Source organism: Poecilia formosa, unplaced genomic scaffold (assembly GCF_000485575.1).
Source record: "Poecilia formosa unplaced genomic scaffold, Poecilia_formosa-5.1.2 Scaffold136, whole genome shotgun sequence".
Taxonomy (NCBI): domain Eukaryota; kingdom Metazoa; phylum Chordata; class Actinopteri; order Cyprinodontiformes; family Poeciliidae; genus Poecilia; species Poecilia formosa.
This window is the reverse complement of record NW_006800075.1, coordinates 1600443-1614170: the sequence shown is the minus strand read 5'-3', so window position 1 is coordinate 1614170 and position 13728 is coordinate 1600443. Positions and strand designations below refer to the sequence as shown.

At 34.7% G+C, this 13728-nt stretch overlaps 1 protein-coding gene across 2 annotated transcripts; it reads left to right on the top strand.

Moving 5' to 3' along the window:
• The first annotated feature begins 243 nt into the window (after window positions 1–243).
• Window positions 244–9244, top strand: LOC103145161 (alpha-N-acetylgalactosaminide alpha-2,6-sialyltransferase 1-like). 2 transcript variants are annotated; one of them, XM_007562487.2, is made up of 9 exons: window positions 244–538; window positions 638–890; window positions 2429–2591; window positions 3030–3192; window positions 5439–5577; window positions 5669–5772; window positions 7610–7693; window positions 7960–8059; window positions 8479–9244. In XM_007562487.2, exons 1-9 carry the CDS (start codon window positions 435–437, stop codon window positions 8686–8688), a joined length of 1320 nt encoding a protein of 439 aa, XP_007562549.1. In that variant the 5' UTR covers window positions 244–434; the 3' UTR covers window positions 8689–9244. The 2 variants fall into 2 exon arrangements, with proteins under 2 accessions (XP_007562549.1, XP_007562550.1); XM_007562488.2 differs by having other exon boundaries at window positions 461–538; window positions 667–890.
• Window positions 9245–13728: the final 4484 nt, after the last annotated feature.

Sequence of the window (13728 nt, the reverse complement as noted above, 5' to 3'; positions counted from 1 at the left end):
ACACACCTGCACAAAACAGGTTTTGCAAGGTGGCTTTTCAAAACTGTCATGAAAGAAGGACTGTTTTATTTCCTTGAGTTTCCTCTTTGTGAAATTATAAAATCTTACTGGCAGTGTTTTTATGGAGTTTACTGCAAATGGCCTTTAGTCGCTACACCCTGCTGTAGCCCTGCCCTACCCAGCCCTCTCTCTCTCACTCTCTCTCTGTGTAATATACACATCAGGGTGCCTAAGTTTGTCTGAATAATTTTTCTTGCGTTACTGGTCTGGCATAGTTATAAGTCATGATTCTGCTTTTTTTCCAGTCATAAGCTGCAGCGTATCATGTCAGCTTCAACCAGGACTCTGTACAGCACCTCCCAAAAGTCGACTTTGGTGTTTAGCTGAGCAGCAAAAAAAAAAAAAAAAAAAAGAAAATCCTCCACTTTTCAGCAATGATGATGGGTCGATCGCTTAAACTTTGGTCTTTGGTGCTGGTGATATCGGCCACTATTATCTTTTTTATTATGTTCTTGGAAAACTCAGCAAGAGAAAAAACGTAAGTGCTTTTGAAATTTCTATAACAAGAGATTACAACTGTTTTACGTTTAATTAGATCACAGTTTTGGTTTGTCGTGATAATTAATATTTCTTTTAGTTTAAACTACAGCTGGATTTCCATGTCAGGAATGTACAAAGTGAGCGGAGAAGACAAGCTGCTGCGCGCCGGTGAATTATTGCAAAAGAAGGGAGAGTTGGCTACAACAAATACAACAGCGCTGACATCTGATCCGGTTATTACCGCTTCTTCTGAAACTCCTATTCCTATGATTTTGAAAAAGTTTTTCAAGAAACTTCCTCAGTGGAGCTTTGAGGATATTTACAACTTGGACGCGCCACCTAGACCTATGGTAAGCATTTTAAGATAAGATAAAATCATAAATATATGTCATTTATCGTTGCCAGCAGTTCAGCTTGGACTTATTTTTACTTGTTTGCCTTTGGTGTGGATTTATCACTAAATGTCTGACATCTTTGTGTGCTTAGCTGTCTTCTGATCAAACTACAGAATAGTCTTGTGTCATAAATCTTTTAGATCAGTTTTAACTTCGATAGCAATTTTTAAAAATGAAAATTAGGAATCCTTGCTTTTTGTTACAAACAGATTCAAGGTTTTACAAATGATTTTTTTAAGAATCTTTTCATTCATTCAAGAAAATTGTATTTTTTTGTGTTTCTTATTTTAGTGCATTTAACGCTTTCCCCTTTTGAATATATTACAATATACCAAAACTGCCGTGAATCTAAAACTTATTTTAGAAAATCTCAGGTTAATGATAAATTATTTACCTGAGATCTGATCAGTGTAAGATTATTTTATTCTGCACCAGAGAGGATCAAATGCAGTCATAAAAAGGTTGGGACACTTCAACATCACCTGAACAGATGATTTCTAGATGATGTTGCATGTTTTCCGTGGAAAACAGAAACCAAAGTCATTTTTCAACATATCATTGGGTGAATATATTTATGCAAAAATAATATTTATGGTCCAAATATCACATGTACGATTTAACCAAAAATTATTCATATCCCTGGCAGATTTAGGTTTCAAGTACCGGTATTTTTTATTAAATTAATAAGTTTACTTCTGACTGTAAATGAGACATGAGTCTCTTAAAATGTAACAAAGTACTACAAAAGGAGTATCAACTTGAGGACATTTTTTTATCTAGATTTATTCAAATTTTCATTAGAAAAATGCTAAATTGAAAACTATTTATACTCATAATTAATCACTGAAAAAAAACTTTATTGTGATTACAGCAAGCCTTCTTTTAAAAAAAATTTTATTCATACTTAAAGTAAAAAAATTACACATTTTTATTTTACCTACTAAAATAAAAATGTAGGTAAAATACATTTTTACCTACATATGTCTTTGGCTAAAATTAGGCTGTTTTTAATAACAACACAGTATTTTCTCATGCTGTTGATTTGATGGTACTCTACAGTTTATTGTTAGTTCTGTTTTGTGTAATTCTACATGCTGTGACTTGCCTGTCACTTTGCTACTGTTACATCTGAATTTTATTCTTTACATAATTAATTGCTTGTTTAAAGTGCCTCTCATTTCCAGTGGAAAGTTTCTTGGCTCTTTTAAATTTTTTTCTCTCCCATTTTCAACTTCCAGCCCTTAAAACTTTTGGTGACCATCACTTAAAACATCTACTACCCGTCTTACATCAAAATCATTGTCGAAATCTTATTCACCTTCACTTCCAGAACTTATAATGATCCTTTTCCTGGCAACTGGGTCCCACTTCACTTTGACAAACACAACATGTCATTGCAATGTTGTGAAATCTTGTGCCAGAATATCACATCATCTCACCTGTGTGAATTTTCAGTCTTAGTTTTGCTTTATCTCGATGTTTTCTCTGGTCAGACTTGTCCACAGTCTCTGCGTAACTCCAAGGACGAGGATTTCCAGAAAGCTTTCCTTCCCAACATACGCATGTTTCTGCACAAAGACAACTTCAACATCAGAGAGTGGAACCGGCTCTCACATTTTAATAATCCCTTTGGTTTTATGCAAATGAAGCATGATGGTACGTATTTTCTTACACATAGTAACTGAGAGCTACTTCTACTAGGATAGTTGTACAGCTCAAAAAATGTGAATGTTTTTTGATATAATATATGGTCATTTTATAGAGATTCGTTACATAATGAGTGTAATATTTCAAGCTTTTATGTTTTGCAATTTTAATGATAAAGGCTTTCGGATAAAGAAAACTCAAAATTGGGTGTCTAAGAAAATTAGACTAATCAAAAATGGACGTTTGCAGTATTTCGCCCATATCATCTTTCAATTAGATTATTACATCTTTACAATGCAGAAACAAATACTTGTGTAAAAGAAAACTGAAAATAAGTGTAAATATGAAGAATCTAAAGGTCTTAAGTTACAATCTACTAAAATATTTTAATATCACAAAAAAAAAGTATGGTTGTAACTGAAATTCATTGAAATTTTTTATTTGCAGATGTAATGCCTGTAGTGAAGCTGATCTCAAAGCCCAAAGAGCCGCTGCTCCTCCCAAAGCCAGGCGGGGACGGCTGCGTCCACTGCGCTGTGGTGGGAACGGGCGGCATCCTGAACGGCTCGAAGATGGGCGCCGAGATTGATGCTCACGACTACGTGTTTCGGTAGGAAAACAAATGAGAATAGACCTGTTGGTTGATTCAGCTGAGCAGCTCAGTGAATGTAAGGCATGCAAATTACTGGCTGGTTAAACCGGGTGGATGCAGCAGTGTAGGTTTTCACAGTCTGTCGCACCTTCAAAGATTTAATGGACAAAAGTTATGCAAATAGGTCACGAATTACATAATAATTTAGCAAAGTATCTTTTTTTCACTGTTACTTTTAAGAAGGAAGCTGTTCTGCACTCATCTTACCGTGTGAACTCAAAGACCTTTTATCTGCAGAATGAAAACACTGTTTCAGTTCTAGGATGGGACACAGAATTCATTTTATTTTTACAAAGATTATTTAAATCCATTATCAACTATATAGAACAGCACTCCACGGATGTCACAGAGTAATTTCTTTAATAAACATAGGCAAAAAAAAACAAAACATGGAATGTATAGCAAATATTGCAAAAGTATTTATGCCGCTTGAAATTTTCAAGATGTTGTGATTTACTTACAACCACAAACCTCACCATGGCTCACATGTGATAGATCAATGCAAACCGATTATTGTACAAATGAAGGAAAATGATAAATGTGACATGAATTTAGATTTCACATGCTTTACTCTGATATTTCAAAACAAAGTTCAGGGTAAGACATTTCCTCATGATTATTAAATAAAGTCCACCTGTGGGTAACTTAATATCACCATTGTCTAAGTGTGAAGCAGTGACAGCCAAAATATGAGGAATAATTGTTTTAATGAAATAAAGAAAGAACTTGCAAATGAAACATGCAGGTAAAAATGACAAGAAAAACAAAAAATGAATGCAAAAAGTCAATGAAAAGGGACAAAAGAGCAACAAAAGAATCGAGAAGGGAATGAATAAAATCTAGTAACTTTTATCTAATAACTGGATCAGAAACGGTTGGCTGGTTAGAAACCGGGTGCAACTGAGAGAGGAGACCAGTGAGGCAGGTTGAGGGAGAGAGAAATGGCAGCAAATCCAGACGTAAACAGTGGCTGCAAATTATAATTATGAAGTTATAATTATTATTTGATTTGTTGATCACTGAAGTGCATCACATCACATAATCAATCCATCAATAAATCTGATTAATTGTTTCAGCTCTATTCAAAATGAAAATTCAGGTGGAAATGATTGATTTAATGATTTAATTTAAGTGTATCGGAGAAAATGGTATTTACAATAAATTCATACATGTTTTTAGAGTTTTATAAAGTGTTAAACGTTGTATCATTTTGCAGCCATTTCACAATGATGAAGTATGTTTTTCTGAGTTTCAATTAAAATCATTTAAAGTCACAAAATGCTTAAATATTTAAGAGGCTATGAATACTTTAACAAAGCACTTGGTAAAATCTTTGACAACAGTTGAAAACTTACAAAAAAAAAACATGGAAAAACATAAAAAGATTTAACATTTGTTGAAGCAGACAGAATCACTGAATCTATTACAGTTATATAACACTTTTTGCAATTGATCAGCATAAACACTTACATCTGGATTGTGAAATTAATCTGAAACCAAAGCCTGTAAACAGTAGCCGCCTCCTCAGTTGCTCTGGTAGTTATCAGAGCAAGGTGCCACATTGATATTAAGCCATTAATATTTCCACACATTTGATTTTCTCAAATCACAAGGAGTGTCTTTGGCTCAACATGAGCACATCATAAAAGCGTTGCTTCATTTATGAGCAAACTATAAATTAATAAAACAGTGATTGTAAATTTACCCACGCATGTGGAGCTTTTATAGTTCTCATAATGTTTCAGAAGTTTTTGGTTCACTGCAGAGAACAAAAAGGTGAAATATGAGTTTTGTCTTTCTGGGTAAACAGAACAAACCTAAACACTAAAGTTTTGCTGTTGCAACTATAAACCAATGCGTCTTTTTATTTTTCTTTCTTGCATTAATAGCAAAACAAAAAAGCACTGCAGTGCAGACTTTTTTTGTTTAAATTTATCTAAGAAAGAAAAGTTTCCATTGCGCACTTTATTCTTGTTTTTGGTACTGTTACTTCACAAAATGAAACAGGAACAAATCTTACATTTTTCAAGTGCAACTTACCAAAATTAACAAATAAAATGACTCGTTTAAACCAATCCATCAGCTTTTTTTTTACTAACACCTGGGAATTTGTCAGACTTTGACCACCTGACAGTATTCCAGTGGACAGCTCTAGATTTAATTTCTTAGCCAGCTTTAATTTCAAATGATAATTTATGTGACAGGATGAACGCCGCGGTGGTTGACGGTTATGAGGAAGACGTCGGAAACAGAACATCAGTTTATGTTCACACTGCTCACTCCATTACAGCATCCCCTATTTTTTACCGCAAGTTTGGATACAAGGCTGCTCCGCATGATGAGGTATTAAACTAACAATTTATGTAATATTGTGTTTATATTCTATAAAAAAAATAAAATAAAAATGACTTTGTCCTGCTTTTTCTTCTGACAGGGTATAAAATACGTCCTGATTCCTGAGGGCTTGAGGGACTTCCAGTGGCTCAACGCCGTCATCAAAGGAGAAAGAGTCGCTGAAGGGGAATATCGTAACAGGAAGTAAGCATCAGATTTTACACATTATTATTATTATTATTATTATTATTATTATTATTATTATTATTAGTGAAATTTTCTGTATATTTGTATGGGAGTGAAAAACTTGGGTATCCGATACCTATACGATTCAGATGCGACCTAACGTCCAGGTGGAATTCATTTGATCTGAACGTCACTGTTACTCGACATACGTCACTATTCTGCGTCCTGATACGCTCAAGGGGGAAGAAAAACAACAACCATGGTGGTTATTGTTAAGTTGTTAAGATGCTACTCCGGTCGGATAACAACTTCAAATGTGTAAGTTATGCTCCACGTTAGCATCCATGTTTACTTCCGCAAACACTGAGCACTTCTTCTTCTTCTTCTTCTTGAGGCGGTTGGGAAACCTGAGAACGCTGGCGCTATTGCGCCCTCTACCGCGCATGCGGGACACTTTCAGGTCGTTTGCCCGTTCACACTGCAGAACGCATACAGGTCGCCTTTATTTTGGAAGTCTGAACGGCAACGACAAAAAAAAAAATCCGATTTGACAAAAAATAGGAATTAGGTCATTTCAAGCTGCAGGGTGATTTCCTGCTAAGAACCGTGGTTTGATCAGGGGTCATAGGTCAATTGACCCAATCATTGATGGATCATGGTTTTAATGGAAAATACACGATTAAATTACAATATTCATGATATATTATGATATTTTATCATTTTTATTTTTTTTCCTCCATAATTCAGGGACATAATTTACCATAAATTACCACAAAAGTATTATTTGAGTGCAAACACAGCGGATGCGCGCAACTTGACTGCAAAAAGAGCCAGCTGTTACCAGTTGCCATGGTTACTCACATTTATCTTGCTGTTTTAACATTATCCTGCATGTTGTCGGCTCCTACAACTGTTTATCATGGCATGATAAGTTGTGCTACAAAATTGACATTAGTGAACGAGTCATAAGCAGCTGAGTGGATATATGACGAGAAAAAATGCCCCAAACGTCAATGGCCGCTAGATATCACTTACTTGGAATATTAAAGCAATTTTATTCACGGTACAATCATCAGCACGATCCATGGTGAGAAAGAGTTTTTTCTAAAACTTAAAATTTTTGTAGAAAAAAAAACTAATTCATATTTATCGTACAAAGGGCAAATGAAATATAATTTCTCCCTATTTTGGTCACAATTAGCGGAAAAATTAACATGTATTTGTAGCCACTAAGGCAGTTGGTAAACTAAGCCATCAGAAATTCAAAGTACAGCAGGTTTGAACGGGAGGCAGTGTGAGATACAGAGATGCTGTACTACAAATAAAACCTCTGATGCAGAGCTGCGTGTGCGAGTTTCCCCGGGTGAAGAGAGGTGATCTGCGGTGGCTGCGAGTCGTAAATTACGTCATCAGCCTAACTGTAAATGGTTTAAATAGAAGAATGTATTGTCGCTTGCTTTCTGCAGGCGGCATCCACAGTACAGCAGGTGTTGACGTAGCGTGACTGGTAATCCCTTTACATGACACACAGGATGAAATATGTGTCTCCCCAAACTGGCAAACGCACCCAAAAACCAGAGTGCAAGCTCCAGTTTCTGGCAGAAGTGAATAGATGGGTGGAGGTAGTGTGTGTGAACATTCACTCTGTGGAAAAAATAAATATACTGTTGTGAATGTTTTTTTAACACTCCTCAGGGTATTTGGCAGGAATGTGATGCCATACTTGGGGATTAAAAGCAGCAAAAAAGGAGTTTTTCATAATCGTGCCACTTTAGAAACCGTTTCAACCCATACAAGTTTGAAAAGAAAATATTTATCTTTGTTTTATATTGTCTTTTATTGTTTTGCCTTTCAGCGCCAGGACCTACTATTCAGGCCAGTACAATGAGACCCGGTTTTATGTCCTTCACCAGGACTTTCTGCGATACGTACGAAACAGGTCAGTGTTTCCAAACAAACATCCTGTAAATTCACTTCTCTTTTCTACAATAAACATGAATTTTAGCTTTTTCTCACCTAAAGATTCAGTAAGATGAACTAGAACTGTTTTATTGGATTTGGACTCCATATCCAACAAAACAAATGATATTTAGAGATTTTTTTGGGGTGTTAGCTGCGTTAAATCAAAATGTATCCAACTTGATGTCGTCGTTCCCAGCGTGTAGCTTATAGTGTTGTTTCTCAACCCTTTCTCTTTGCCCACAGGTTTTTAAAATCAGGCAATCTTAATCGGGGCTACTGGGCCATCGTCCGACCAACCAATGGGGCATTTGCTATTTTTACGGCTCTGCATGTTTGTGACACAGTAGGTTTATTTTTATCATAAAAAAATAAATCATATTGTAAAAGAGGTGCAGCCATTGTAGGTGTGTACTTCTGAGAAACTGTTGCTTTTACCGGTTCACTTTGACCTTGTCAGGTTATTAATGACCATGGAAAGAAATGTTTCACTGCTTCTAAAGAATCTGAAAGGCATGTTATCAAATCATATAATTATCTCATCTACAAGGACAATGTTGTGTTTCTGCTTTGCATTTCAGTAGCATAGGAATGTGTGCATCTTTGAGTTACATAAATATTTAATAAAGTGGCGATTTTTTTTTTTTTTACATTTTGCAAAACACCAAATTTGCACGCGTTTTATCATCACAATAAATTATTTTGCAGTATTAAGACAGGAAGTAGTTTTATTTATTTGTTTTATGCCTGTTCTGTCATCCCCAGGTGAGTGCGTACGGATTCATGACTGATGACTACAGTAAATACTCCAACTACTACTTTCAAAAGTACCTGAAAACCAATGTAGTTTTCTACGCCAATCATGACTACATTATGGAGAAGAATTTGTGGAAGAGCTTCCATGAAAGAAAAATAATGAAGCTGTTTCAAAAGGCTAAACCACAGGAAAAGACAGAAAAGCCGCCACCGCCCTGACACTCTGAGTCAAACCGTTTGCCGTCCTGATCAGCAATATTTAAAACCGGCTAATTCTGCTGCATAATGAGCACTTTAAGAACATTTTAGTGACTTATGCTGCTGCACTTGAAGAGCCAGCAGCATAAGCAGCAGTTTTATATTTAAAATAAATCTGAAGGGTACATACAGAGAAGACTTGCTGTAAAGGAACAGACACTGTGCAATTAGATGGAAGATTTTGTGTTTATATGCATCAGGCTAAAACTTTCAGGGAATCCAATTTTCTCAATTTTACAGCCATTTATTGAATGATATTTTTTTTTTAGCTTTGATGTTTTTCAACTGTTTTAGGGCAATTTTGATGTGCTGAATGCAAAAATTGCGTTGGTTTTGCTCAATCAGGTCAACTTTCTGAACTAAGGATGAAACACGAGCATCAGTGTTTATTATTCTATTTCCAGAGATCCAAGTTTGTAACGTTTAATTAAAACACTCTGTTAGAAAACGATTTTTTTCTTCTAAAACCTTTTTGGATGAGAAATAGAAATGAACTGAGAATGTCTCAAAAATTTAATCAATTTAGTCAGAAGATTGGATTTCTCTGAATCAAATTAGAATAAAAACCTGACTTGATTGAAAAAAAGATCATTTTTTAATTCAGCTGTGCAAAATAGTCCTAATTCAGTTGAAAAAACAAAGACAACTTACCCAGTGTAATTTATAAAAAAACAGCAAGTGAAAAAAACAAGTGATCCAAAGCCATTGGATAAACTGTAAAAAATACAGTTTATTAATAATTTTGTAAGATTAATTATTCATAATAATTGTAAGTAGTTTTCACAAGCTCATCATCCTCCACCACCGTCAGTTTGTTGCCGATGAACAATTGTAGAAAAATCCACAAATTAAGCACAAAGCAACTAATTGTAAATAGACTATTTTATTAATTTCCTTTTATATTTAACAAAATAAAAATTATTCTCCACAGTCCTACAAATGAGCCGATTAAGCAGAACCCTAAACTAGAACTTTAAGTGGCCATAACGGGAGACAGGCCATCTGCGCGCCTCACCATCCCCGCAAATGACTGGTTTGTTTGCGGTCTTTGAAATGCATCAGAGTTTGACAGATTCCTCAGAACTGATCGTGAATAACACTCTACACCCTATTAATATGAAGACACGTTGAATGCAGATAAACACAGATAAAAAGAAATGACCTCATGAAGATTTTAATAAGCTTAGTTGTCTTTGAAGTAGTTTTTGAAAAACTAAGAAAAACCTTTTCCTTCTTGTCGTCAGCAGCTCACCCTGGTATTCAACCTGCTTTGCTAAAAGACTTGTAGCCAAGTAGAGACTGGAGAGTAAAGCATTTTTACTGTATTGGCACAAATTGAAAAAAATTCATCTCAAATCGGAGTTTTACTCTTTTCTGTTTGTGCAAAATGTATATTTTCACAAATAATCCAATTTGTCCATTTATGAATCTTTTGTGCATGTGGCTTTCTGCACGACTCTAAATGTATGCAATAATAATTAGGCAAAAACCTTCATTTGTTTTGAAGATAAAACTTCTCCTTAATATTAATATATTTTGGCAACACAAACATTTCCCTCTTACAGCTGAATGTTTTTAAAACTGTGTGAGCTATCTCAGCACTGAATATCTCTTGGCAATTTTTTTTTTTACATTTTTAAAAAATTTCCCTTCTATTCACATCCGAGGAAAACTGTCAAGCCTTTTATCTTAAATCCAGTTTTAAGAGATTGTTCTGAATTGTTTCTCCTGATATTTTCTGGTTTATAACTTTTTTTTTTTTTTTTACTTTTAAAGGTGTATATTTTTCCTCTCTTAGCCTTATCTATGTATTCAAGAATATGGAACAATTACTTTTGTTTTTATTTAACCATGGTTATGAATTTTATTTTCTGTGGACTGTCAGGTTTATATAACACTAGGTTGTCAAACAAATTGTAATGCATTCAGTAGTTTGTCTTTATTGGAGTCGTAATTTCATAATCAAAAGTCATTTAGTTTGTCATGTTTGTGTAAGAGATGTTTAAGTGTTTGAATAGTTTAACAACAGATGAACTCCCTGATCATAAAGTTAAAAAGCCTTTCTCTCTCCCTTCAACCAGATAGTTCATGAGAAGAACAAATAAAAATAAAAGGGAGTGTTTGCAAACCTGCCAGCTAGAACAAAATGTTTACTGGAAATTCAAACTGAAACTAAACTAAACTAAAGCCTATGGCCTTTTTTTTTTGTCAGGACAGAATGACTAAATGTTTCTGTTGTGAACTTTTCATACGTCGGTATTTTAAATAAATACGGTTTGTTTACAGCCTTCAATAATAGTGTTTTTTAATTATAATCTAAGTTGTTTAAAGTTAAATATGAAGAAGTCAAGAAGTGGTTTCCACAATGCCAATTTACAAACTTGGTGTAAATCAGATTTACACCAACTTGCAACAGAATTGGATCAATACCAGATCAGTACTTCAGTTTCAGATTTCCTCTTAAAATTTAGTTTTATTTTTGTGTTGAAGTTTTTCGGCTCAACAAAAAGATTTTGTTTTGCTCTGAAATAGTAACATTTTGCACTTAGTTTATTAAGGAAAAAATTTACATTTATTTTGTTTTTTTATTGTTTCTGTTTATTTGTTTATTCTTAATAAACAGATTCATAAGCTTGTCCAAAAATATTGAAAGGAGGGGAAAAACATAAATTTTCCTAACGGTCAGAAGTTTGATGATATATCAAATTTAAATAATAAAAAGTATTGGCATTGGTACTGTCCCACCATTTACTTGGCATCTGATCAATACCAAAATACACCGCACACAAAATTAAAGGGTTAACTTTCAAATACTTCAATAATTAATAAGGTTCAATCAGAATGAAAACATTTGCACTTCTTTTTTTTTACTGATTTTTTTAAACAGCCTTCCGTTTCAAATAATATCTGACTCAAATTTAGCTGTGAATGTTTTTATTTTGAGTATTTGAATGTCATTTTTAATGTGTTCTTCTTTGATTTGACTCATTAATAATTGATCTCAGAACATATTTTAACTTTGGTTCCAGTTAATTGCATGCAAACAAATTAATAGGATCATTTATTCTCCTGCATCATGAGCTTTGCCCCTTTATTTGAACATCTTAAAATGTTTTGACCAGTGATTGATCTGTACTTGAGTTCCTGATCACCATGGTTTCTATATTGCTGTTTTATCTTGAAGATTGATTTATAATTAGCTACAAAGTTCACATTTCAGGAGCTCTGCTACATTTAATGTTTTGACTGGGTAAGTTAAACGTTTATTTTTTAACATTTATAGTCCTACTGTTGGAAGCGTGAGCATCTGATCAGTCGTTTTCTGTCGTTTGTTGTGAATAAAATAACCACCAGTGGGATGAATGCTGCTTTAAGCTTTAGTACTTTGAGGCAGAGTTAGAGTAAAAATGTCAATAATTTAGTCTTTTTGGAAGTATTTAATGTGCCCACTCACTGATTCATGGCTTACGGTATGTGGGAGAAATGTATTTATTTTTCTCCCAGTCCTGAAGGAAACCTGATGTATTATTTTAATTAAGACTTTACTGCTTTCGTTTTCAGACCACCGTTTGGGGTTCGTAGTGTAACGTCCCTCGCTTTTAGCAGGGCCATTGTTGGACTTCTCATTTACAAAACCCTCAATGGCCCTGACCTGTTTTACACAAAAACAAAATTAATCCATCTGTATCAAACCTTTCTCTCGCAGTCTGTAAACTTGCACCAGCTCCCTTCCTGGGTCTGGGATGAAGATGCTCTTTATGCTTTTAATTTTTACCTGAAACTGTAAATGTTTGCATAGGATTATGTAAATATGAAACTTTAGTTATTATAGACAGAAACTAGTGATCAAACCCAGAGTAGTGATGGACTCATACTTGAACCTTTAGAGACACATGAAGACAGTTGCAAAGTCGGCCTTCTATCACCTGCAGAACATTTTTAGGCTTAAAGGACTAAAGATGTCCTTTAAGCCTAAGGGACATTTTTAACTTCTAGAGAAAGTTATCTGTGTGTTTTTCTCTGGTTACATTGATTACTGCAACAGCGTCTAGATCAATCGGGCTGCTGCAGATGATTTCTGAACCAGGTCTTCTGGTTCTGGTCTGCATTGCATCCCCAGAACCAGAACCAAATGAGGAGAAGCAGCATTCAGCTTATATGCGACACAAATCTGGAACAAACTTCCAGAAAACTGCAAAACTGCTGAAACACTGAGCTCCTTTAAATAAAAGCTAAAACCCCACCTGTTGCTTTTGATTAATAATAACCAGAACATTGATCTATACATCGGATGTATATTGGATGATTTTGAGGGTGTCATTTGACAAAATATAATGTTTATTGCTTGTTTCATGTTGTTATGTTTTTATGGTGTCTTTCAAAGGACTTTGAACTTCCTTGTTGCTGACGTGCAGCACAACTAAACTTGACTTATCCAAAAGCAAATCTCTTTCAACAAATTTACCATCAGATTTTGACTTTGGGTTACATTAAAAAGTACCATCTAAATAAAACTGAATTGTACTAAGTTACCCTGTTACAAATAGTGTTGCAAAACTACGTTTTCACGCCCTCACAGCAGCAGGTTCCTATTCCTTTAAATCCAACATTCATGTGACATCCATGCACACCTGCAAGAATCCGGTTATTCTGCACCACTAATCTAATAAAGGGCAGTGGAACATTGTTTCTGCTGTGACTTTTGAAAAAATACCAAATGTTAATAAAAAAAAACTAGATGTTTCAGTTTTGTTTTACTGCTGCTGTTCAAGTGTTGCAGTCCTACCTGGTTACTTTTGTGTGCGACTTCACTATCTTTGAGCAAATTCTTCACCTGATCTTATGGGAAGTACTTGTCTGACACATCTGCAAGGCGTGTTTTCGTTTCTGACATGTTTAAAGAAGTGTGAGTCCTCCTTCATAAAACATTTACTTATCAGGTGCACCCTTTCCCACATTTTTCCCACCTGTTTCTCAGGAATGGCCCGTCAAGCAGTCAAG